This window comes from Erpetoichthys calabaricus, chromosome 11, assembly GCF_900747795.2.
Source record: "Erpetoichthys calabaricus chromosome 11, fErpCal1.3, whole genome shotgun sequence".
Classification (NCBI taxonomy): Eukaryota; Metazoa; Chordata; class Cladistia; order Polypteriformes; family Polypteridae; genus Erpetoichthys; species Erpetoichthys calabaricus.
In genome coordinates this window covers 46,186,878-46,213,311 of record NC_041404.2, presented here as the reverse complement: position 1 = coordinate 46,213,311, position 26,434 = coordinate 46,186,878, and the positions used below count along the sequence as shown (strand labels likewise).

The 26,434-nt window shown below is 41.3% G+C and overlaps 1 protein-coding gene across 2 annotated transcripts in view; it reads left to right on the top strand.

Annotated features, from left to right (window-relative positions):
• Positions 1 to 1,580: 1,580 nt before the first annotated feature.
• LOC114660386 (toll-like receptor 2 type-1) overlaps positions 1,581 to 26,434 on the top strand; it is a 49,566-nt gene continuing 24,712 nt past the window's right edge. Inside the window, exon 1 of one of the 2 annotated variants that reach the window (XM_051934214.1) lies at positions 1,581 to 1,985. In XM_051934214.1, the coding sequence (XP_051790174.1) occupies positions 1,981 to 1,985 (5 nt within the window). In that variant the 5' untranslated portion in view covers positions 1,581 to 1,980. The remainder of the gene's footprint in view (positions 1,986 to 26,434) is intronic. The other variant, XM_028813057.2, reaches the window with a different exon arrangement.

The following is a 26,434-nucleotide window of genomic DNA, read 5'->3' as shown; positions in this document are numbered from 1 at the left end:
GTGTTCACAGGAACCACAAGCTTCTGCTGTGTGGAGGCTCTTTGACGAAAGAGCAACAGGAGACACTGCAAGGAGAAATCCCACAGCTGATGCTATGCTGGAGTTGAGGTCCTATCTTGAGGAGCTCCTCATCCAAAGAGCTGAAGACCCACTGAGCTGGTGGGAGGCCAAGGCTGCAGTCTACCCACGCCTGGTTAAGGTAATGGTAGGAAGACTTTACATTGTCGCTACATCGGTCCCCTCAGAAAGAGTCTTCTCAAAAACAGGACAAATAATCACGGAGAGGAGAAATCGCATTAGCCCATCTAAGCTGAGGCATCAGGCATTTCTGAATGCCAACCTGGCCTAAAAACTTTTATTCAAAGAGTCATAGTGTTGTGTTGTTGTTGTTGAATTTGGCCTTTATTTAATTTGTTTGCTGCGGTTTTGTGTTAAGCTGTTCATTTAAAGCTTTTATTAAAATGTTAAACAATAGTAACTGTGTATTTATTGTAATGAAAAAATGCATAAAATACGTAATGTCTGAAAACAATGAATAAGAAATTGCTTAGGCTATACACAAACCATTCATAATTGCTTAATTAGGCTAAAATATAAGCATCCAAGTGATACTAAACGAAGAGCCATTCGGGAGCCGTAAGAGCCGGCTCTTTAAAGGGAGCCGATCCAAAAGAGCCGAAGCTTTGAAAAGAGCCGGAGTTCCCATCACTAATTTGGAAAGCAGCTCAGTTTTGAAAATCAAATGTTATTCTTCTCCAGGGTTTTCATTGGATAGACGGAGCATTTCGCAGGGTGGGCACGGCCTGTCTCTGGGGTGTGGCGTCAGTGCCCACCCCAGCCCCCCCGTGGTCACGCCTCTGGCTGTAGATGCCGTTAAATTACCGCATTCGTTAATTATTAATATATTTACATTAGCTCTGGCCTTATTTTTTTTTCTTTAAAGAAAAAAATATACCTTTATTGGAAATGTATTTTAGTAACGTAGAGCACCCGTTGTGTCAAGCCTGTAATTGCCATTTGGCCTAGGCGAGGATGACGGGCGGGTAGTCGGTATTATTAGACTTCGACAACCTGCATATGCCCCTCGAGTAGGCCTATACTTTCATTAACGACGCCCACTCATTATCATCATAGTTTAGCGATCCGGTGGGTACCCCCTCAGTTTCCGAGGCGTGCATTTTCAGAAATTGAAACGCGCCCCCCAAGTCTGTGTACATACATCGTTATCATACCTTTACGACCCCCTCAGCCGCCTATGTCACTGGATTGACAGGCTCTACGTGCCAGTACCTGATGAAGCTGTAAATTCACTGACAGGTTCACTGCCATACGAGCAACAAGAACTTTATTAGTTTGTCTGAACAGAGTTATAATGCTTAAAATGTTGGGGTTGGCTTTAAAATGACAGTTTCTAGATGTACCAATTATGTGTCTTTGGAAATTTAAGGGATAATGCCAAGACTCGCGCTAACCAGTTAAATGTTTCATTTTAAAGGCTCTGTCCGTTTTCCCCAGTTTTGCTGGACCAGTTCGACTTTGATTTCGATTTGTCTGACCACAGCTTAAGACATTTACAATGATTAAAAATGTTAGGTTTGGCACTAAAATGTCATTTTCTAGATGTCCCGATTACATATCCTTTTAAAATGAAGGGACTGTGCACAGCTTCTTTTCAAACAGCTAAAGGTTCCATTTTAAAGCCCAGTTTGCGGGACCAGTTCGGCTTTGATTTTTGCTCATCGCCCTGTTCACAGCTCCCCGCGGGGCAGTGAATTTAAATACCAAACTTCACTCCGCCTACATTGCCGCTTCGGCTACCTCACAGTATTCCAGACTTCTGAAGATAAAGGAATGAGAAAAGGCAAAGTAAACGAAGAGTTTGACGAACTTCCTGGACGGGGGTGTCATGTGTGACTTAACTAAAGAGACGGAGCGAAAAACGTGAGCGCAGCAGACGACACAGACAGACTGGTGGGAGTCATGCGGTGAGTAGCCTTTATACAGTAGTTCTCTGCAGTCTCTGCGCTCGCGTGTGTTTTAGGCATGAGCGGTTTCGCTGCAGTCTCACAACTCGAAGGATGCAATTATATAGTTTGAGGAGAACTTAGCATTTCGGATGTAATTATCAGTAGCTGGAGTGGAAAAAAAGAACTGCAGTCCTTCTGTGCGCGTTAAATAATCGGTATGTGACTTATGCCGGAGGGGTTTTAAGGTTTAGGGACTAGGGGTCCCATCGGGGTCCAAAGGCGCACTGCTATACACAGGGCCGACTCTACTATTTAGGCGAACTCTGCGGTCAACTAGTGCAGAAAAACCAAGTGGCGGCATTTCTTTAAATAATTACAGACCGTGATTTACACGCACTCGGACTCAATACAACTGTCTGAATCCCATTAGTTTTTTTATATCGTTTATATTATTTTCGTGTGCTACTGATTAACGTCTGACCAAATCCAATATGGGCGGTCTTCCAAATACCAGGACGCACCCTACTTTCTTTATGCCTAACATCTTTTTTCTGTGTTTTCTTTAGATGCAAGTTATTCGTTTTACTTTTGTTTTAGTACTGTTTGCTTTATTTTATTTTTTTCACCCTTATTTCGATTTTGGGTTGATGCAGATTTTGGTTACATATATTTTTCTTCTCTTAATTTCGCAAGCGCAGTGAATTGGCATTCGGACCGCTTTTAGCGTATGTGTGCCCGTTATGAATCGTAACAATATCTGGGGAACACAAGTACCAAAGGATGGATTTAAATATCTTCGCTGAACTGGCGAGCATGCACTTCACAACCCTGGGAATTCTTGGTTTGCATATTTAACACTATATATTTATGCCTGTTTTAGTGGGAAGTTAAGTAAAATGATACCTTTTTATTGGCTAACTTAAAAGATTACAATATGCAAGCTTTCAAGGGAGCTCAGGCTCCTTCTTCAGACAAGACGTAATCATCTGTTGTCATTTACCTGGTTTATAAATTATTATCTGTAAAAACGTGTGTGAAATTAGTGAAAATTATAGAAAAGCCCCGTGCAAAGTAGCTGCCAGTTGTCTGTGGTTTACACACACACACAGACAGATAGATAGATAGATAGACAGAAACAGGACAAAAGGTGAACTCTTGGAGAAATATGCACAAACACCAAAACCTCATTGTAGCAATGAAGCATAGCAGTGGAGGAACACGTTGCATTGTGTAATCGCGATTCCTTCAAGCATGTTAATATTTCCGTGATTAATTTCTAAAAAAAGAAAAACAAATATGTGTAATAATTACTTGCCAATACTCCAAAATAAAGGTCTCAAAGTGTTTTTTCAGAGTGATACCTTAGGGGATCCATTTTTGGGTTCCAAAAGACTCATCCACATGAAGGTTCCAGAAAGAACAGATTATGTATTTAGATCCATAATAGGCTCCATATGGTAAATAACCATGAGTAGACGGTGGCAGGAGTTTGCATGTTCTCCCCGTGTCTGCGTGGGTTTCCTCCAGGCGCTCCGGTTTCCTCCCACAGTCCAAAGACATGCAGGTTAGGTGCATTGGCGATTGTAAATTGTCCCTAGTGTGTGCTTGGTGTGTGTGTGTGCGCGCCCTGCGGTGGGCTGGCGCCCTGCCCAGGGGTTTGTTTCCTGCATTGTGCCCTGTGTTGGCTGGGATTGGCTCCAGCAGCCCCCCGTGACCCTGTAGTTATGCTAGAGCGGGTTGGATAATGGATGGATGGATGGATAGACAGTGACATACCAATGGCTCCTGATTTTAAAAGGACTCTTGTTTACGATAACACAGGCTAAGTTCGGGTGTTTAACTCTGTTAGTGTCCTGCTAGGTAGCCTACGATACATTGTAGATTTTAGTTTATTTTTTCTAAATATATTATTTTATTAATATATTTACATTAGCTCTGGCCGTATTTTTTTTTGTTTGAAGAAAAAAATATACCTTTATTGGAAATGTATGTGGGCGGCACGGTGGCGCAGTGGGTAGCGCTGCTGCCTCGCAGTTGAGAGATCTGGGGACCTGGGTTCGCTTCCCGGGTCCTCCCTACGTGGAGTTTGCATGTTCTCCCCATGTCTGCGTGGGTTTGCTCTGGTTTCCTCCCACAGTCCAAAGACATGCAGGTTAGGTGGATTGGCGATTCTAAGTTGGCCCTAGTGTGTGCTTGGTGTGTGGGTGTGTTTGTGTGTGTGTCCTGCGGTGGGTTAGCACCCTGCCTGGGATTGGTTCCTGCCTTGTGCCCTGTGTTGGCTGGGATTGGCTCCAGCAGACCCCCGTGACCCTGTGTTCGGATTCAGCGGGTTGGAAAATGGATGGATGGATGAAGCACCCGTTGTGTCAAGCCTGTAATTGCCCGCGTTTAAACTCCATCTATGGCCTATGGTTGACGGGCGGGTAGTCTGTATTATTAGACTTTGACAACCAGATATGCCCCTCGAGGATACTTTCATTAACGACGCCCACTCATTATCATCATAATTTAGCGATCCGGTAGGTACCCCCTCAGTTTCCGAGGCGTGCGTTTTCAGAAATATTACCTCTAATAATAGGAAGTTTTTCGCCCTGCGGTGGGCTGGCGCCCTGCCCAGGGTTTGTTCCCTGCTTTGTGCCCTGTGTTGGCTGGGATTGGCTCCAGCAGACCCCCGTGACCCTGTAGTTAGGATATAGCGGGTTGGATAATGGATGGATGAAGGAAGTTTTTCAAAGCAGAAAAAACTAACTTCATACACAAAGTACCCTTCTCAAAATTAAATGTCACTTTTTCAAGAAATGGTTCAAGGAACAACATTACCTAGAAGGTGCCATTTGAACTATTCCGACTGTAGGCTACAGTATATGGTGAAAACAACATTTCTCGACACCAAAGTGCGCATGAAAGTTCTCACACTTGTTAAGCACTTCCAAAAAGTTACCCCCAGCTTTTCCTTTTTCTTCTTTGATGCAATATGCACAAAACTAGTGGTAGGTCAGAGTTGCAAGGTTTTCAAAATTACAGATCGGGACAACAACCATTTCGAGCGAAAAACAAATGTTAGGGAACTGAGGAAGACAAAAAAAACACGTATAATTTAGATTTACACACGAGCACGAGCAGCCATGATGGCACGAGCACACGACATACACGAACACACACGATTCAAACACTCACATTCAGCTGACAGTTACCAATTTTCTTTATAAAAGGTGCTATGCCAGGCTGTCTACAAAAATTTATTGGCCCTCTTTAACTATATATTAAATATAAAAATTGAATTATGATTTTTTTTCTGCATACAATTTTTGTTCAATCGGGATTTTCAGAGGTAATGCGGGACTCGGGATTTGTCTGTTTAACAGTCGTGCTCAAATCGGGATGTCTAGCAACCCTTGTGGTAGGTGGCCCCTAAACCTGCTACCTCTTCATCAAACGCCCCACAAGGTCTTCTGCAAATCCACACGTGCCCGACTGCTTCTTGCTATGCCCGCACATGCACGCCTCAAGCTCTCTCCACTCACCCAGGGTCAGAAGCAGTCCATCTGTCCCTATGTGGAGGCTGATTCACGATCGCTTTGTTCTTTTTGAATGACTTTTTCTGTTAGTCATATGAATTGATTTACAAGCACAAACAAAGCAGTTCAGCGGAGCTCCACAAGAGTGCAGTAAGAAGCGCATGCGTGATGTCATCAGCATCTTCTGTTTCGCAGGTTCATGTTAAACGCGCATGTGCAAGCAAGTATCGCCTACGTGATCCGTGAGATTTGTTCATGTCACTTGTGATTCTTTTGTGTTTGAATCGTTACTGGTGAAGAAGAACTCTGTGATTGATGATTCTCTCATTAGATAGACGTTTGAGTAAACTGACTCTTCTGCTGATGTTCATTCTTCTGCCAGAGTGTGGAATGAATGTCTGTCTGTAATGGCTCGGAAATTCTTTTCAATCTAGTGCTTAATCAATTAGCGTGTGAGGATCGCAGCATTTTAATTAATAACCTTAACTCATTTGAATTCTTTTGAATTCAGTGCTTTATTAAAATAATTCACATAGACAAGAATCATACAAGTACATCACAGTAACAGCACTTTTTTATTAGAGTGTATTAGTGATTTGTTTTATACAGTTTGTTATTACAATTCTTTTAGCAGAACATAATAAACATAATCCATCCATCCATTATCCAACCCGCTATATCCTAACTAAAGGGTCACTGGGGTTTGCTGGACCCAATCCCAGCCCAATACAGGGCGCAAGGCAGGAAACAAACCCCGCAGTAATAAACATAATATTAAACAAATACATTTTCCCTTTGTACATTCAATAAATGAGTCATACAAATGGAATCTTTTGAAAATAAGAACTTGTTAAAAAAATGTTTAATTGAGCGATCTCCTTTACTCTTTCTGTGAAATTCAAGATTTCCTTTTTCGTTGTTGATTATGACAACAATCAAGTGATTCTTCTTAGGAACTGGGACCTCCAACACATTAAAAGTTAGCCTTTCAGTTTGCTAGGTTGCTCTTTTTTAAACCTAGTGATAGATATTGTGGCCTTGTCGAGGCTGGGTGGTCAAACACTGCATATTCTGGCACATCTCATCATTAGTTTCCTTCACACATGAATGCTAAATTAACAACCTGACTTGGTATTTTCTCAGAACAAGGTCTTGTATGATTCCTAATGATGTCACATCTCGGCTTTCGCGTCCATTCAGACTCCTACAATTACTTGGTCAAACACATACAATGTCACTGTGACCTTATGAAACACATGCTGATGCTCAGTCCCAGTAGGCTCTTGTGGTGACACACAAGGTATAAATCTGTAACTCACTTGGAATGTTTTGTAACCAAACAGGAAACGTAAAGTGTATGTGATAGCAACATTAGATATTTGGAAAGTGGTTAGAAACTTGGCAAGTGCAGCTGACTGTAAAAGGAGGGAGGATCTCTCTTTCTAAGTAGAGGAGGAAGCTCTTATGCCAGTGTTGGTAAATGGTAAAGCCACAGTGTTATACCATCAAGTTACACAGCTACAGCAGTACAGTGAAATGCACGGCCCGGGGTATCAACAATAGCGGTACAGCGAAACGATGGGCCTGGGGTATCAATAAACTGAGAAGTTTTCAGTCAAAGGTGACGGCTGACATTTAATGCAGTGTGAAGCGTGAGTCATTGTCTTGCAAGCCAAAGATGAGGCTGAGTCTCAGTACTTTAGCAAAACCAGCTTTATGCAACTCTTAACAGGAACAGCATGGTTGTTGTGGGATCTACCATTCTACTATACACAGACACCGCAAACAGGCAGGGTCGGGGCCAGGTCAGTGGTCAAGTTATAATGTTCCCTGCATCATTCATCGGGCAACCGGCGCTTTGTGCGTGGTAGCAGTCAGCTTGTAGTTGTTTCTGTGGTCCTGGGAATCTGCGGTTGCAACGGTGAAGGACAAGCAACACTGAACAGATGTGGCAGTTGTGCTTCTGCGTGTCGTCCCGTTGGGGAAGAGTCTCAAAAGAGTTCAGAAGTCTCACAGCACCTTTCAGGATTCACCTCCCCAGACTTGTGTTAATGCTGTGGACCATGGAAGTTTAAAAAGTTGCTCTTATTAAGAAGGCCTGAATGAATCCAACAGTAATGTCCTGGGCTGTGCATTTGAAAGATGTGTGGCTATGTGATCATTCTTATGCCTTGTCTGACCTGGAGATGTTCACTAGCAGTGACGTGCGGTGAAGTTCATGGCTGGTGACTCCTTCAGAATCAGATTTACAAATATATGAACCAAAAAGAGTAGCAATTGGCAGCCTGCACATTGACTACTGGTTATGTTTCATATCTCATCAGCATTCTTTACACACATACAGTCGGTAAGGTAGATATTTGGCTAAGTAAGAACGTTATATTTATAGTGGCGAGAGAGAGCGGAGAGAGCGCATTTGCACTGCACCCTGCATGTGTTCTAAATTTGCTGTTGTAATTCCACAATTCATACTCATACAATACGAATTAAAGTATAGAGTGGTGCACAAAAAAAACGGGTTTCAATTTTGATCTTCATTGAAATATTTAGCTGTTTTCAAAAGCTTTTCATTCTGATGCTTTAATCAATTTTAATACCGACTGTTCAACAAAAGGATAACAAGAAAAACAAAAGAATATTTTATTTAAGGTTAAAATTAAGTTTTTAAATATTGGATTGTTTTTTTCTTAGTCTGATCCCATCTGTCTATTATAAAACAAAATCCTGCAGCGAAACAGTAGGGTGTCGAGACGTCATCTTCATGTTAAGATCACAGAAGACACTTAAAAGACCCGCAAGACTAAAGAAATTGGCAACGGAGCGTCTCGTGGGGACCTTGAACATGAGACTTTGTGCCAAGAGAGTGGCCCATGACATGCCCTACTTACAACCAAATAAGACCACGTTCATCAAAACTCTCAGTCGTGTTTTGGCTTTGAGCACACACAGGTCCAGGGCTCTCAGCGCATATAAAGCGTATAAGGACAATATGTTATAGATGAAACGTAGACAACTAAGCGAAGAAGAAAGCAGTGCGGAGAATAGAGACTCAAAAGCATTGGAGAGACAAAAAAGAAAAAGAATAATCTAGGTGCAAATTCAGAACATAAGGAAAGTAATTATCAGCCCGGAACAAGTGGAATTGAAAAAAATGCACGTCCAATCTGGATGTTGGCGCTATACACATGCAGAACAGGTTGGAGATTATGAAAACAATGGAATTCTGAAAGCAATGGTGCGATACACATGTGTAGAAAGTTAAAGAATATGAAAGTAGGAAAATTAGAAAGTATAAAAAAAGAAAGTAAAGATTGCAGTAGCGCAAACAAATGGAAATTATTACTCGAAAAAGGGAAAATAATCACCACGGACCAGGTGTCATTAAAGAAAAAAGCAGGATAAAGCGAGATCAGAAATAAAAGACAGATTAGAAAACAAAGTAAAATGTCATAAAGAGGTCAAAAAACAAGGGGGCTAAACACATGCAGAGCAGGTTAGAGAAAATGAAAATTGGAATTCAAAAGACTCAAAAAAAATGTATAGGCGCGATACACATGCAGAGCAAGATACAGAATATGAAAGAAGAAAAAACGACAGTGTCAAAACAAACCTGTTCAAAGGTCCCTCGTGTCACTCACTCAGCCCCCATTGCTGAGAAAAGCACTTGTGCTGCCAGTGCTCACTTTGTAAGATCTCTACAAAATAAATGTAAAAAAAGGTGAGTGGACTTTCCTGTGCTTACATCAATATAAATATACAGTAGTCTTAAGGGATTTTATCATCTAAAATAAAGAAGAAAAATGTAACATTCAATTCAATTCAGTTTATTGCTTTGATATGTTCTCAAGTAAAAAAGAAAGGCGATATATTGCGCCCAAACCTGACACGGGAGGTACGATTAAAATAAAAAGACTTTTATTTTTCTTCAGCTGGAGGGCACGTCTTCCCCGTAATCCCTCCAGCCACAACACAGTCCCAAGCACTAAACACTGAGTCACCACACTTCTCTCTCTTTCACCACCACTCCTCCACAGCTTTGTCCTCCTTCTGGCCGCTGAGTGGTGGTCGATGGCTCCCTTTTATCAGGCACCAGGTGTTCCAGGTGGTTGATTGCCGACATCTGGCTGCACTTCCAGTGTAAGGCGAAACCAGTGCCCAAAAGGGGGGCAGCCGCTCCTGTTGCAGCACCCCCTGGCGGCACCTGCAGAACCCCACAGAACTGCACAGAACTCTAACCCCCATGAAGCCCTGGGGGAGTCCGAGGCACTGCTACAACCCAGGGAGGCTGCCATCTAGCGTCCAAGGGGTGATACTGGGCTTCCCACCCTTGCCCCCCTGGCAAATGCGGTGAAGGGGCGTCCTGGCCAGGCATGGGCCCCTGCCATCCGTCACAATATATATATATATTTTAACAAAATACATGATCACAAAAGCAAGCAGTAATATAAATGTGCAGACGTTTTAATTTTTATATTGAATGTTTGCACATTCTAATCAGTTAAACTAATCATTAGCTCTTAATTTTGCAGACAATGGTGATGTTTTATTTTGTAAGGTGCGGTATTGTTCTGACCACAAAAAATCCTACATTTTATAAGCAACAGAAACACTGTAATCATTCCTGCCTTCACTCTCTGATCACACTACTTCTTTCTGTGCAGGCTTTCATGGATCCAGAACCTACCCAGGATGCATTGGGCAGCAGCCCATTACAGGATGCATTCAAGCACATGACCTCACTCACTCACTCACTCACTCACTCACTCACTCACTCACTCACTCACTCACTCACTCACTCACTCACTCACTCACTCACTCACTCACTCACAATGAAACAGTTTAGTGTCACCAAATAGATTAACGTGAACTTGTTTGGAATGGGAATGGAAATTGCCTGTGTGATTGCTTTGTCTTTATCATTCCAACAGAAGGCACATCACAAACATTTTTACTAATAAAATGCCTTGCATTTGTTATTCCAACAACTGGCACATCACAATCATTTTAGAAATAAAATGCATCCCATTTGCTATTCCAACAGATGACACATCACAAACACTAACATTGCTTTTATAAATCCCATTCCAAATGGCATACAACAGAGGCACATGGTGCAGTGCAAATGTTATTGCTAAAGTCTTCTTTAATTATTTAGACCTTCAACCCATCTTAGATGGGTAACACAGATAGTTACTTATATTTTTTTTACAAATGACTAATAAACAGCTATTATACACAGCAAATCAGCAGCTGAAGTCAGGGTATGCTAAACTATAGCAGTGAGTCTTCAGCCTGGGTTTTAAAGTTCAGACTGAAGGAACACCTGTTATATATGTTGGCAGCTCGATTCATAGCAATGTAACAAAAAGCTCAATGTCCCACTCTTATTTTGTTAATCCTTGGACTCTTAAATAGGCTGGCATCTTGAGGTTTTACATAATGTATTCATAAGCGGGAGCGTGGTGGCACAGTAGTTATCACTGCTGATTCTGACTTCCAGAGACTTCCAGTCTCAATGCTGTCCTACGTCTGTGTGGATCTTCACCTGGTGCTGCAATTTCCATTTCCATTCCAAACAAGTTCACGTTAATCTGTTTGGTGACACTAAACTGTTTCATCGTGATTGAGTGAATAAGTGAGTGCGGTCATGTGCTTGAATGCATCCTTTAATGGGCTGCTGCCCAATGCATCCTGGGTAGGCTCTGGGCCCGTGAATGCCTGCACAGGAAGAAGTAGTGTGATCAGAGAGTGAAAGCAGGAATGATTACAGTGTTTCTGTTGCTTATAAAGCATTTTTTGTGGTCAGAACAATACCGCAATTTGTAAAATAAAACATCACCATTGTCTGCAAAATTAAGAGCAGATGATTAGATTAACTGATTAGAATGTGCAAACATTCAATATAAAAAATTAAAACATTTGCACATTTATATTACTGCTTGCTTTTGTAATCATGTATTTTGTTTAAAATAGGAAACAATTGTCAGGTAGAGAAAAGTATCATTGGTATGTACAGTAATAGTGATTATATATTCCAGAACTTTATACACTATATTTTATATTAGTGCATCAAACAATCAATCAATCAATCAATCAAAAAAGCAGTCAATCAATCTTCATTTTATATTGTGCCTTCTGGAACAAGCATATATATATTTATATATATATATATATATATATACGTCAGCATGGCACAAATTGAATTATTTTTCGGCAATCGGGTCATTTGAAAGGGACTATGGCCACCTTGTTCCCTGGACTTGTCACCTCCAGATTTCTTCCTTTGGATTAATGCTCAAAGGAAAAGTGTGCAAGAATGAGCCTCGTATGCTGGAACTATTACAGTGAAACATCAAACTGGAAACCGCTGCCATCACCCCTACAGTGCTTGCAGATACCTTTGCCAATATGGAGTGCCATGTGGATCTGTGTTTGAAAGAATTTGAACACCAAATGTGATTGGATCGTTTACACATCTATCAAGGTATGCACTGTATTTATTTCATTTCTATCGCTTCATTTACACGAGTAGCACATCATAACTCGAGCACATTAGAATCTCCCTCTATATATCACTATATTTCAACTTTCTACACCTGCTTTGTCTTGGTCAGTGCCATGGGATGCTGGAGCCTCTCTTAACAGCAACAGGCAGGAGGCAGCTTCAGTCAGGATGTGATATCATCATTAAGACCTTATTGTATATGGGCAACATCACAAGGCCACATTGCAAAGTCAAAAGGCAATCCTGCAATAAAAGTTAAATCAAACCAACGCCTCACACACGACTCGGGCAGAGCAGTGACATGCAGCCCACCAGATGCTAATTTTATACAGTCATTTGGAGTTACTTTCACTGGTGAAGTCAAGGCAGTGATGGCATCACCAAAATTCCTGTAACAGAAAGCAGCTGTACGGGTAGGTTTATGCAAATATAACTTATGGCATAGCAGAGTGAGAGGAAACACAAGGCCGGAAATTAAATTATGCAAGAAAACCTCAAACATCTTTTTTTTTTTTTTTTATATTAATCATAGGAATTTGCTGTCGAATTTTTGCACCGTTAAAATGAAATCTTTGAAACTTGATTGTAAAGTCTGACATGTTAATAAAATGGGTGGCCAGCTTTATGGTAACACAAAATCTGCAGGACATCCATCCAATTTGACACCAGTGTGCTTATCGCACGGAATTGTCAGGAGAACTGCTATGGAAGCTTCATGGTTAGGTCTTTGGCTTGGTGACTGTCACTGTGTGTGGCATTCTCCTCCTTCTTCCTGCATCCCACAGCTTCACCGTGGTGCAAATATGACTGAGTCCTGTGACGGACTGGTGCCCAGTTTAGGGTTCGTTTCTGCCTTGTTCCCCCATGACCCTGAATAGGATTAAGTGGATTTGAGAATGTACTGTATGTACACACACGGGACACACAAAGATTAAACAAACTGGGTATGATCATTCACCAGAACCATGCTTTGTGGTCATCTAATGGCATGTCAGTCATTGTCCAACCTGCTATATCCTAATACAGGGTCACGGGGGTCTGCTGGAGCCAATACCATCCAGCATAGGGCGCAAGGCAGGAACAAATCCCGGGCAGGGCGCACACACACATACACCCACACACCAAGCACACACGTGGGACAATTTAGGATCGCCTATTCACCTAACCTGCACGTCTTTGGACGGAATGTGGGAGGAAACTGGAGCACCTGGAGGAAACCGCACAGACACGGGGAGAACATGCAAACTCCACGCAGGGAGGACCCGGGAAGCGAACCCAGGTCTCCTTACTGCGAGGCAGTTGCGCTACCACTGTGCCGCCTGGTCATCTAGTGTCCCCAGTTTAACTATGATTGTCAGTGTTCATGCGATTCACTTCAATTCGGTTCATTTTTGTATAGCGCTCTTCACTGAGTGCAGGCATAGTGCATTGTGACAACTTCACAGGCAGATTAGAACATTAGAAAGATTTAGACGAGAAGAAGCCATTAGGCCTATCCACTTAATTCTTCCAAAGTAACATCAAGTTGAGTTTTGAAGGACCCTAAAATCCTACTGTCTACTTGGTCACTTATTCCATGTGTCTATGGCTCTCAGTGTGAATAAAAATTAAATTTACCCATAACAAGTTACCAACTGTGCTCTTATGTTCATGTTGAACTCATTTTAAAATAACAACTGGGATCTACTGGACTAATTCCCTTCATAATTTTAAACACTTCAGTCAGATCTCCTCTTACCCTTGTTACAAACTCCACAAAGAGCCATAGCAAGGTTTTGGGGCAGCCACCCATATATTATTTTTCTGGCTGCAAATTGCAAATAAATGACAGCACTGATTTGCAGAAACTGGAGTCCAAAACAGAACTGAGGGAACAGGGTAAAGGTGGAGGCTTTTAAAGGTCAGGATGGGAGGTGACGTCAAAGGGGCCGGGATCGGAATGGTCTTCAGCAATAGGCTCGAGCCCGGACGTGACATCAAGGGGGCCGGAGGTGGCAAGGCCTTCCTCTATAGGTCCGGACCTGGAAGTGACGTCAACAGGGCCAGGTGGAACTTCCCGTGAATGGTCTGCAGGAAAGCGAGAAAAAGAGTCAGATTCGGAATTGCCCTCATTCAAGCCCTTTAACTGCCTCCCATGTGCACGTGTGTGTCACCCTCCTTTTGCTTAAACTAAAGGCTCAGCTCTTTTAATCTTTCCTAATAACTCATCCCCTGTATCCCCTGAATCAGCCCAGTTGCTCTTCTCAGGACATTTTCTAGTGCTGCTATGTCCTTTTTGTAGCTTGGAGACCAAAACTGCACACAGGACTCCAGATGTTGCGTCACCAGTGTGTTATAAAACTTCATCATAACCTCCTTGGACTTGTATTCCACACATCAAGGCGCTATATAACCTGACATTCGGTTAGCCTTCTTAGTCTGGCAGTTGATAGTGTTGAGACCACTATGACTCCTAAATCCTTCTCATAAGGTGAGAACTTCACAAGCAGATACAAATACAAACTTTACAAATAACTAATTACATAATGAACACAAATAAAGACACAGATTTGTTTAAAAAGACAAGACAACAAAAAAGTTTTGAAATGGTTAACATAAATGGAGACCAGCACTATCTCTCTATTAATTAATTGTTGAACTATGGTCAGCTAATGTTGTGGAGAAATCTTCAGAAAAAACAAGCAGAGTCTTCATAAAGGCAGTCAGAATTTAAGACTTTATTGCACAGCATTGAACACAATTTCAGAGCACATAAAGCCTGTCTCAGTTCGTGAAATGAGCCCTGAGTGTCCAGAGAGCCCTGTATATATTAAATTTCTTATCTCAAAATGCCCCCCTTCTAGACTAGTTTCCCAACATCTACTGTATAAAGTTTCCCATGATGTTTTCCCAACTCAGCACCTTTACCCTAGGGTTGCCAGATTAGAAAATTAGCTGGAAAGTGGGAAGTGTCCGGCCAAATCGGGAAATGGCCAATGTTGCTGTAAATTGACCAGGCCAAGGTCCGATCTTTTCCTCGATTTCGGGATTTGGCTAGCCAGTTTGTGAAATTGCATGAGGCGATTGGCCAAAGTCAGAAGAAACAAGGCACAAGCAGCGATTTGTTGCTCACTTAGTATTGCAATTGCATCGAGTGTAGCCTTGGCCACCGGTCAGTAATTGGGAAGACGCCATGGTTCGTAGTGATTTGTTCTTCTGTGCCTACGGATTCCAGTGTTAGCAGTTTCTCATGCAGAATGGAAAACTCACTTCTGAATCTGCATCTGAAAGTTTTTAAGCATCTTCGCACCTCGAGCGGACAGTCTTACATCAGCACATCAGATTTTGGCCAGGGAGTTCTCGCCACTTTGTGAAATGGCCGGCCAAAGTAGCATATACACTGGTCATTTCTAGTAATATTTTTTTGTCCACACCTCGCGGCCAAAATGCGAAATGGCCGGCCAATTCAGGAACTGGCAGGACTTCGGGTTTTGGCCGTAACATATATACAAATTTATACATGCCCCCTACACACCCAGACCAATATATTATATAAAAGTAGAGACATATTTATATCTTTAACAATCTCTGCAATAGTGTATGGAACCACAACATTTTTTATTATTGCAGCACATTTAGTCCTAGCACTTGAAAATTTACTTGCAATTTTTGGAATCAGGAAATACTGTTGGTAGTAGCAAGTTCGTCGTACAGACATTTGAGCTGAATGACTGATGATGACGAACAGTATGGAAGGCCATTGCAACTTCTGCGGCTATTATTTTACTTTCTTCATCTGTGTTTTTCTTGATCAAGAAGTTTCTTATTTTACCAGCTTCTTTTGAAGTAGAGGCAATTCAATGCTTGTGCTTTGCTGTTTCTACAGTGCATCCGGAAAGTATTCACAGCGCATCACTTTTTCCACATTTTGTTATGTTGCAGCCTTATTCCAAAATGGATTAAATTCATTTCTTTCCTCAGAATTCTACACACAACACCCCATAATGACAACGTGAAAAAAGTTTACTTGAAATTTTTGCAAATTTATTAAAAATAAAAAAATTGAGAAAGCACATGTACATAAGTATTTACAGCCTTTGCCATGAAGCTCAAAATTGAGCTCAGGTGCATCCTGTTTCCCCTGATCATCCTTGAGATGTTTCTGCAGCTTAATTGGAGTCCACCTGTGGTAAATTCAGTTGATTGGACATGATTTGGAAAGGCACACACCTGTCTATCTAAGGTCCCACAGTTGACAGTTCATGTCAGAGCACAAACCAAGCATGAAGTCAAAGGAATTGTCTGTAGACCTCCAAGACAGGATTGTCTCGAGGCACAAATCTGGGGAAGGTTACAGAAAAATTTCTGCTGCTTTGAAGGTCCCAATGAGCACAGTAGCCTCCATCATCCGTAAGTGGAAGAAGTTTGAAACCACCAGGACTCTTCCTAGAGCTGGCCGGCCATCTAAACTGAGCAATCGGGGGAGAAGGGCCTTAGTCAGGGAGGTGACCAAGAACCCGATGGCCACTCTGTCAGAGCTGCAGAGGTCCTCTGTGGAGAGAGGAGAACCTTCCAGAAGGACAACCATCTCTGCAGCAATCCACTAATCAGGCCTGTATGGTAGAGTGGCCAGACGGAAGCAACTCCTTAGTAAAAGGCACATGGCAGCCCACCTGGAGTTTGCCAAATGGCACCTGAAGGACTCTCAGACCATGAGAAAGAAAATTCTCTGGTCTGATGAGGCAAAGATTGAACTCTTTGGTGTGAATGTCAGGCGTCACGTTTGGAGGAAACCAGGCACCGTTCATCACCAGGCCAATAACATCCCTACAGTGAAGCATGGTGGTGGCAGCATCATGCTGTGGGAATGTTTTTCAGCGGCAGGGATGGGGAGACTAGTCAGGATAAAGGGAAAGATGACTGCAGCAAAGTACAGAGACATCCTGGATGAAAACCTGCTCCAGAGCGCTCTTGACCTCAGACTGGAAAACCTGCTCCAGAGCGCTCTTGACCTCAGACTGGGGCGACGGTTCATCTTTCAGCAGGACAACGACCCTAAGCACACAGCCAAGATATCAAAGAAGTGGCTTCAGGACAACTCAGTGAATGTCCTTGAGTGGCCCAGCCGGAGCCCAGACTTGAATCCGATTGAACATCTCTGGAGAGATCTTAAAATGGCTGTGCACCGACGCTTCCCATCCAACCTGATGGAGCTTGAGAGGTGCTGCAAAGAGGAATGGGCGAAACTGGCCAAGGATAGTGTGTGCCAAGCTTGTGGCATCATATTCAAAAAGACTTGAGGCTGTAATTGCTGCCAAAGGTGCATTGACAAAGTATTGAGCAAAGGCTGTAAATACTTATGTATATGTGATTTCTCAGTTTTTTTAATTTTAATAAATTTACAAAAACCTCAAGTAAACTTTTTTCACATTGTCATTATGGGCTGTTGTGTGTAGAATTCTGAGGAAAAAAATGAATTTCATCCATTTTGGAATAAGGCTATAACATAACAAGATGTGGAAAAAGTGATGCGCTGTGAATACTTTCCAGATGCACTGTGTGTGTTGCTTGATATCAGACTTCCTGCCATGTTCAATACTGAAAGTGCAATTACATACACCACAGTTTGCTTCATAACAGCTTCTGCCTTGTTTGATAAATGTCCATTTGCTGGAATATTCATCACAAAATTTACACTTACGTTTTGGCATCTCGAGATGGATGGATGATTAGTTTTTAAGTTAGAAAAAAAGTCGGCCATGACAAGTAGTAACAACACAATTTGTTGACACCATACGTTTCAATGCTGATACAGAACTGCACAGCAGCATGGCTGGAGAGCAAAATGGTAACAGTGTTGCGGTCCTCAGCCATCCATATGTAAAAAGAATATAAGTTTAATGTCACTGTGCTCTGTACAAAAACTATTTTATAAATCCACCAACATGTACAGGCCAGATTTAGCACACAGGGGCTCATCATTTTGAACTGCTAGGCAAGCATTAGAAGACGAGAAAGGGACAACTATGAAAATGGGCATTGTAATATTTCTGTGTGCATGAAATTGAATCCTCTCTTTGCCTTGTTTGGAATGGCATGATTTACCTAAGTAAGGGCCTGCACATGGAGAAAGAGTATTAAACCTTGGAACATTGCCCGGCACACCTTTGAAGCCGATGGACAGATGGAAGATTACGTCATCCAATTCTGAAAATCCTTACAGTGCAGCGGCGAAAATGGCAGACTGTATACATTGAGATCCCACTTCGATAATAGTCTTGCTATGGCTTCCTCGCCTGCTATGCCAAGTAAATCGTCATTAAAGAAAGCTGTTATTTTTCTCTTATGTGATTTCTTACTGGTATATCACTATGGGAGGGATATCGCTTCTTTAATATTATATCTATTTAGTTTCGAGTTCCTTAAGATGCCGCAATTGCAAAAGAACTTATTCCAACCAGGCCTAGAGGAAAACGCCATAGCAACTGAACAAGTTGCAAACAGGCAGCAAACACTAGTTTCCTCGTTACATTTGGGTTATTTTCATCAATCATTGGATGACAGATAATTTTTCACAACTCAATCCTGATAAAACAGAAATCTTATTAGTTGGTACCAAATGTGTCCTCTCTACCCTTTGTGGGCTAAAAATTGACATTAAGGGGATCCTAGTTCAACCCTCAGCATCAGTCCATAATTTGGGTGTCATCTTTGATCAGCTTCTTACTTTTCAATCACACATTAGCTCAATAGTACAGACAGCCCTTTTTCATCTCTGTAACATTGCTCATCTGCATTCTTTCCTCAGTGTGAAAGATACTGAAACACTCATTCACACTTTCATCATCACTACCCGTCTGGACTATTGCAATGCATTGATTTATGGCCTACCAACTAAATATATCAATAGATTACAGTATGTTCAGAATTCTGCTTCTCGTTTACTTACACACAGTAAAACATCTTCTCACATCACTCCTGTCCTCTATGATTTACATTGGTTACCAATTTCTTCAAGAATCAAATATAAAATTATTCTCCTCACCTTTAAAACCCTTCCTGGTTTAGCCCCTCATTATCTGCTGCTTCCTTACACTCCTGACCATGCATTAAGATCATCGGACGCTAAGTTACTCACTGTACCTAAATACAGGTTAGTAACTATGGTTGGGGCAGGGCTTTCAGAGTGATAGCCCTTAAAATTTGGAGTTCTCTCCCGTTCAGCTTCACTGGGAAAAATCTATTATTAATTTCAAACATTTGTTAAAAACACATCTTTTCAATGAATATTATTCTTTTTCGTGTATGTAATTTCTACTGTCTTGTTAATGTGTGTATTGAATTGTAAAGTGTCCTTGAGTGTATGAAAGGCACTACATAAATAATAATATTATTATTAAGAGAATCTGAGAAAAGAAAGAATAATTACTTATAGAGTTACAACTAAGTACCGTAAGAAGGTAGTAAAAATATATTTTTATTACGAAATTTGAAAATGAACTAAATACAGGACATTTGGGTGTCCCTGAAAGGTCAGTACGGGACAGGGGACAAAATGATCAAATTTGGAACATGTCCTGTATATAAGGGACGTCTGGAAACCTTTACCCCTAACAATCACCTGGAGCCTCATGTATAACGCCGTGCATAAAATTCACACTAAAACATGGCATATGGACAAAAGCTGAAATGTTCATACACAGAAAAAAGTCCAGTTGCATAAACCTGTGCGTTCGCCAACTTCCACGTTCTTCCGCTACATAAATCCCGGTTAGCGTGAAAAGTAACACACATGCACTCGCCTGCTGTCCCGCCCCAGCTCCTCCCAGAATTATGCCTCTTTGAATATGCAAATCAATATAAATAGCCTTTAAGCTCAGCCTTCTGTGTAAAGGCAGTGGCAAAAGCACGGGGGGAAATAGAAGAATTTCAGCGAATACCAAGTGGAGGCAAAGAAAAACGTACAATTTGTTAGTTTAAACAGAGGTGTAAACAACAAAAGAAAGTTGATCGAGTGACATAGAGTGTCGGAGAAACTCGAAAGCTCAAGTTCACAAAGTCACACAGTGCCAAAATAAAACAGAAGTTGTCATATATTAAAGTTGCCATGAAAAGGCGTGTCGTAGCCCACCGTCTGAGTGTCATAGGAAAGCTTATTAGGGTAAAGAGAAAAAAAATAGGCACACAGTGAGAAAAAAGTTCGAAATGTCATCTTTAATCTCAAAATTTCCACTTTAATCACGTAGTTTATTTTGTCATTAAAGCAGAACATCATAAACATGGGAACACGGTGGTGCAGTGATTGTTCCTGCCTCACGCAAGATGCTTGCTGCACCATGCGCGACCTCCGATGAAATACTTTATTGTAGCAGTACTGTCTCTTTCAAACGTACTAACCCCCAATTCCTACTTTTCTTTCTCCAAATACCCAATCGCCACACAATCAGCTCTGTAACAGACGTGAAGCCATTTGTAAGCTTAGAACGTCGATTCTTCAAAACTTTTAAGGAACATTGAAATATCTTCGTAGTTCGTGTTTAATTATTCTATCCAGCTGTCCTTCCAGTATTGCACCAGCACCAGCAAGAATACAACGCGAGGCAGGAACAATCTGTGAACGGAGTGTCAGCAGCTCACTAGCCCTGCGGCACCTTATCCTCACATGTTTAATTATTAACAATATAGATTATTTAAATGATGTTAACATTTTATCTGTATAATTTAATAAACATATTTTGCTGTATTTCATCTTAAAAATGATATCATCATCATATGTAAATACGTGCTTTATAAAGTGGCGCAGGTTGTGCAATATTATAACTGTATTGCAAGTTTACAGTGAGGTAATTGTACTTATAAGTACAAACAGTTCTACATGGAGCACTTGATGGACTGATTGAGTGCATTTATAGTTCTTGGGATGAAACTGTTTCTGAACCGCGAGGTCCGTACAGGAAAGGTTCTGAAGTGTTTGTCGTTTGAGAGCAGTTCAGTAGGCAGCATGGCTGAGGCTGCATGTGCTTGATGCTGTATACCGATAATCTCTTTCCAATCATCTGCTGTACAGCTGTGATTCAACTCAGATACAGTGATATAAATACTCTGAGTGGGGCAGTGACAGTAATATGGAAAAAGATGATCTGCAGTGGCAACCCCTAATGGGAGCAGTTGAAAGATGAAGAAGAAGGTGCAGTTAGAGTAACAACGCTAAAGCAGCTATGTTATTTAGAATAGTTTGGCCATTCTGTGGACCATTATATTGTTACAGGTTAATTACAATCAGATGCATTAAACTAATAAACAATATACGGTCAATTTCAGTGTATTTATAAAGCCATGTTTGGGATGTGGATCTAAAAAAGAAATGCAAACCCCACAGGAACAGTAGCACTGCTTTGACACTGGGTGCCGCCAGTTTGCAAAACCGAGCGGAGAACTTGCGTACGCCAGGGTTAGAGCTACCATGGAAATGTGTGTGGCTTTATGCCAAGTTTAGGTTTTATACATTGCGATTTGAGCATGGAAATGGGCTTACTCTACATTTTTCTGCGTACGCACCATTTATACATGAGGTCCCAGGTGTTCCAAACCTTCTCATAACAATATTTTTGTTGGCAGGACATATTTGCCATCTGGCGGTGAGCATCACCTGATTACCCCTCCCTTCATTCTTACGGCCTAAGATCAATGGCTTTTCAGTTGTTAATCAATTCTTGATTAAATCTGTACAACATTTTTTCAAAACCTGGCAGGATCTAATCAATATTATTTTAGAATAAGAGAAATAACTATTACCGCATTTAATTCCCTTCTCCATCTCTTATTTACATATATATTTATTTCTCCCTTTCTTTTGTTTATTGTTGCCTTATTAAAAAGCCCTAAGCAATTCTCCTTTGGCTAAGCTCTCCTTCTCAGGGGTGGGGTTTGATTCGTCTTCAGTTTGTTTGGTTATAAATTGATCTATTTGTATGGAATAATTAATAAAAATTAATAAATAAAAAAAAAAAAAAAAAAACTAAAAAATAATCAATTCTTAACTATTCAATACTTAACAATTAAGTTGAGATCAGAAGGACCCATGTATGAAAACTGGACTGCCTAATTATAATTCAATAAATGATTACTTGTTGCACTAGCATCCTCTAATGCTAAGGCTAACATAATAGGCGACAGTGCCAGTGAACTGCAGCGCACAGATTCACTGATTTGGGCCAAGCTGCGAACAACCTTGACACAGCACTTCATGCTTGAGAGAAAGAAGGAAAAAGACAAGCCTTTAACAATTGCTTCTTTAAGCTAACTAATATGTGCTACTGTATCTTTTTCATAATACATTGTATTTTAATTTTATTGCCTAAGGTATTGATGAGCCCTAATTCTTCTAAATGTCATTTAATTGCTTATATGTTTTATGCGCTAGCTTGAGAGCTTGCCCTTTACTCACACAGGCAAAGGCCATGCATGCATTTAATTTGGTCTTCTGTCAGTAAGAAGCTCCGCACTTGCATTTCTCAAAACGAAGCATGCCTGCTTGCTTCCTCAGAGCGCATGATGACCTTGTCTCACAGCTTGACTCGCAGAAACTCAAAACAAAGCAAGTAAGAAGGACAGGCAGGCAAGAGGCCTCTCTAACAAAATAAACGGTGTCCTTTTAAAGTTGTTTTGGGCCTAGACTTTTCATAGCTAAGAGCACAAAAACTAATATCCTTGTGTTGATCAAAATTCTCAACAGTGGAGGAGAGAAACAGCAGTGGAGTGGCCTTTAGTCTTCTGTTCTACAGAGAGAGGATCACAGATGGCTTTAGAACACAGTGCCAACTAGTGGTGCGGTGGGTAATTACCATCACTAGAGCCCTCAAGATGCCTCCCAATCGCACTTGTTTGACAATACATTTAAAGATAGATTTGACTTAGCAGCCAATTTAATACTGATTTACATAAATGGAGCTAAGCATTATCTGTCCGTCAATTACCAGTTGACAATGAAGGAGATAAAAAACAAAAACTCCAGTCAGCAACATAAACCTCTGGGAGTCCATGGCCAGGTCCTGGAGACCTTGGCAAACTGGGCATCCCACAGTAGAGTCTGTGTTGATCCATTCAATCTGATTATAAAGTCTTTTCATCCAATGTTTACAAGTATCTCAGTTGAATCTTCCATAGGCTGAAGAACAGCTTGGCAGTAAAGCAGTGGCACAGCAGGTCACCGGGAAGAGAAAATGAATAGAGAAGGGTTAATAATCATTCAAAAATATTGTTTTCTTTTGAGTTAAATTCCTGTAAGTCCTTGGAATGGCTTAGTGTTAGAACATGTCCCTGCTTAGTGTCCATTGTTAAAATGAAAGACTCTGGTTTCCTCTATGTTCATCCATTCATTCATTTTCTGATCTTGTTTAGCCAAAACAGGGATGTGGGAGGTTTGAGCCAGTTATGGCAACATCAGACGAAATTTTGGAATCAATCCTGAATGACATGCCATAGTTATGCACGTAAACAATGCAGAGCATTCATATTCTTGAGAGGTGAGGGAAAAAGACAAATGAGAAAAGGGAAAAGAATGTAAATTCTACACAGACAGTGAGTGGGCCTTGAATCGGACGAAGGCTCCTGGCCCTGCTCCCTAACACTGGGGCCAAGTAGGAATTATGAGTTTCCTTCAATTGTAACGGCCGACCCCTTACCCAGCCGGCAGCTACACCTCCAAGACCTGTGGCCTTGATAATTTACTGGGTTCTATTCAATAAGGGCGCGCACAAAAAGGCGAGCTTCAAAAAGGCGGCCTTAATTGGGCGCGGCAAATAAAGGCGCGCGTAAATAAAGGCGAGCTTCAAAAGGGCGACCTCAATTGGGCGCAGCGAATAAAGGCAAACGCAACAAATTACAGAAAATTTATTAGATAAAGGCAATGATTGAACGTATAAAAAGGCGAAGCAAGAATATTAAAACATCCAATTAATTGAGGTTGCCTTTTTGAAGCTCACCTTTATTTACGCGCGCCTTTATTTGCCGCGCCCAATTGAGGTCGCCCTTTTGAAGCTCACATTTATTTACGCGCGCCTTTATTCGCTGCGCCCAATTGAGGTCGCCCTTTTGAAGCTCGCCTTTTTGTGCGCGCCCTTATTGAAGGATACCAATTTACTGAGTATGAATCTAACTATCAAGCCGTTCCTCTAACAAATTACACTTTTCCCCACAATCGACTGTGTAAATATAAACACACAAAAGCAGGTATGTAAAATTATACTGATTAATGTATTAAATCAAACAATAAGACAAATGCAAAAATAGATAAACATATATAAATATAAATATCCCTCCACCACTTCAACATCGAGACACCACCATATATAAATACAACAAAACCCTACCTTGCCCCGGTAACATATAACACACAACACGAATAACAAAAAATGAATGATATACGGAATGATCGTGAACTTGAGTCCGGTTATAAAAACTGTCCTGAATACGGTTGACTGAACTAGTGATAAATGAGTCGTTTGATTTTCCTGGAACAAAATGGAACAGCCTCATCGTGAATCCTCGGTGCGTGGTGGATGATGAAGTCCGACCCCGGGGTCTCTCGTGATGAGGGTATTGAAGTAAGTCCGGCGGATTGAAAAACAAACTGGATGAAAATGCGCGATGTGGAATACAGCAGGTACAGAAGGCCCTTGGTCGTGAAAATGAAAAGTCTCCTTCTCTTCGCTCTGATTACTTAAATAGTCCTGTGACGGCTGTAATTGATTAATAGTGAACAGGTGTTTTCCAGGTTTGAGGCTGTGGTCTTCTTCCATCATTGCATTTACTGATACACACACACAGCAAACAGGACAATGGAAACAAGACGCACTCCGTACTAACATTTGACAACACTAACTATGTAACCCCGCTACACAATGGCATGTCTTTGTGGAAGCATGAGGAAAAGTGGAGTGTGTAGAAGATGCATGTGGAGAGTTTACAAACCCTGCTAGGACAACAGGTAGGCATGGGATTCAAGCCAAGTATGAAGGATGCATGAGACTGCGGCATTGTGCTGCCCTCCAAGTAGAGTGATGATCGAATGTTTTTGTTCCCTTGTTCAGTGTGGAAGTGGCCAAGAGAACAGCGGAAGAGACAGAGAACTGTTTTTAGAAGATAAGGAAGCCTATGTGTAAAAAGTGAAGTGAAATTCCTTTTACTCCAGTGTTTCATCTAATATCACAATATCATAACTTTGTTCCAAAATTTTTGTACCTTATCTCTGTACTTTTTTTTTGCATATTCCAATCTGGTTTTCCAGTTCTTATTACTGATGAGTGGTTTGCATCTTGTGGTATTTCTTCAATATTTCTGTTCTTGAAGTCTTCTTTAATACCTTCAGCTAACCCTTTGGAGGTTGTTGGTGATGCCACAGACTATTGTTTTTGGGTTGTTCTTCACAGTTCAGGTGGAGTAGTAGCTCTGAGGTTAGGGATCTGCACCGGTAATCGGAAGATTGCCAGTTCGAATCCCGTAAACACCAAAAGTGACTCTACTTCGTTGGGCCCTTGAGCAAGGTCCTTAACCTGCAATTGCTCCGTCCTGAGTATGATGTTAATCTGCATCCATCCCTGCATGTAGGCCCTCCAACCTGCAGGGAAAAACCTGGGGGTTGGTTGCAGAATTGGCACTCCATCTGCCATAAAAAACACCTCACACTGTTCTATTCCATCTGAACTAGTGTGGTGCTGAGGTGTCACCCGTCACATGGCTGCTATCGGGTCCTAATTTGGATCCTGAGTTGGTTTGTCATGTGGTGGGTGCGGCAATGTGCTGTATCAGCATGTTCTCCTAACCTCTCTCTTTTCACAGTGTTTCATCAATGTATGAATACATCAATGGTTTCTTTCTTTATTGGAACAACCAAAATTGTTGTATTCACTATATTCAAAGTTTGTGCAATGCTTCTCTTCTCAGCTTCAAAATGGCCTTATTTTCTCCCATAGACAGCTCTCTGGTTTTCATGTTGTTTCATCATTTTTTACCAACAAAGTCAGCCTTCACACGTGAAACCCAAGGCTGAAACCAAGAGTTCACGTTCAGAGCTATTTAATTGTTTAAACCACGGGTGTCAAACTCCAGGCCTGGAGGGCTGCAGTGGCTGCAGGTTTTCATTCTAACCATCTTCTTCATTAGTGGCCAGTTTTTGGTGCTAATTAACTTCTTTTGCTTTACTTTTAATTGACTTGACTCAGGCCCTTTAGTTGTCTCTTTTTACTGAATTAGCAGCCAAACAATAATGAGACACAAAACAAGCCGCCACATGAGCAGCTCACCTGTGCCCATCACACAATATCTGACAATAAAGAAAGGTGAAAGTCTCAGTAAGGCTGATCTCTCAGGTCACCGAAACATCTTGACGGTCTTCTAAGAAAAAACAGAAAAATCAACAGTTTTGGAAATGTCTGCTGTGGCAGAATGAGAGCAGCAACAAGCCA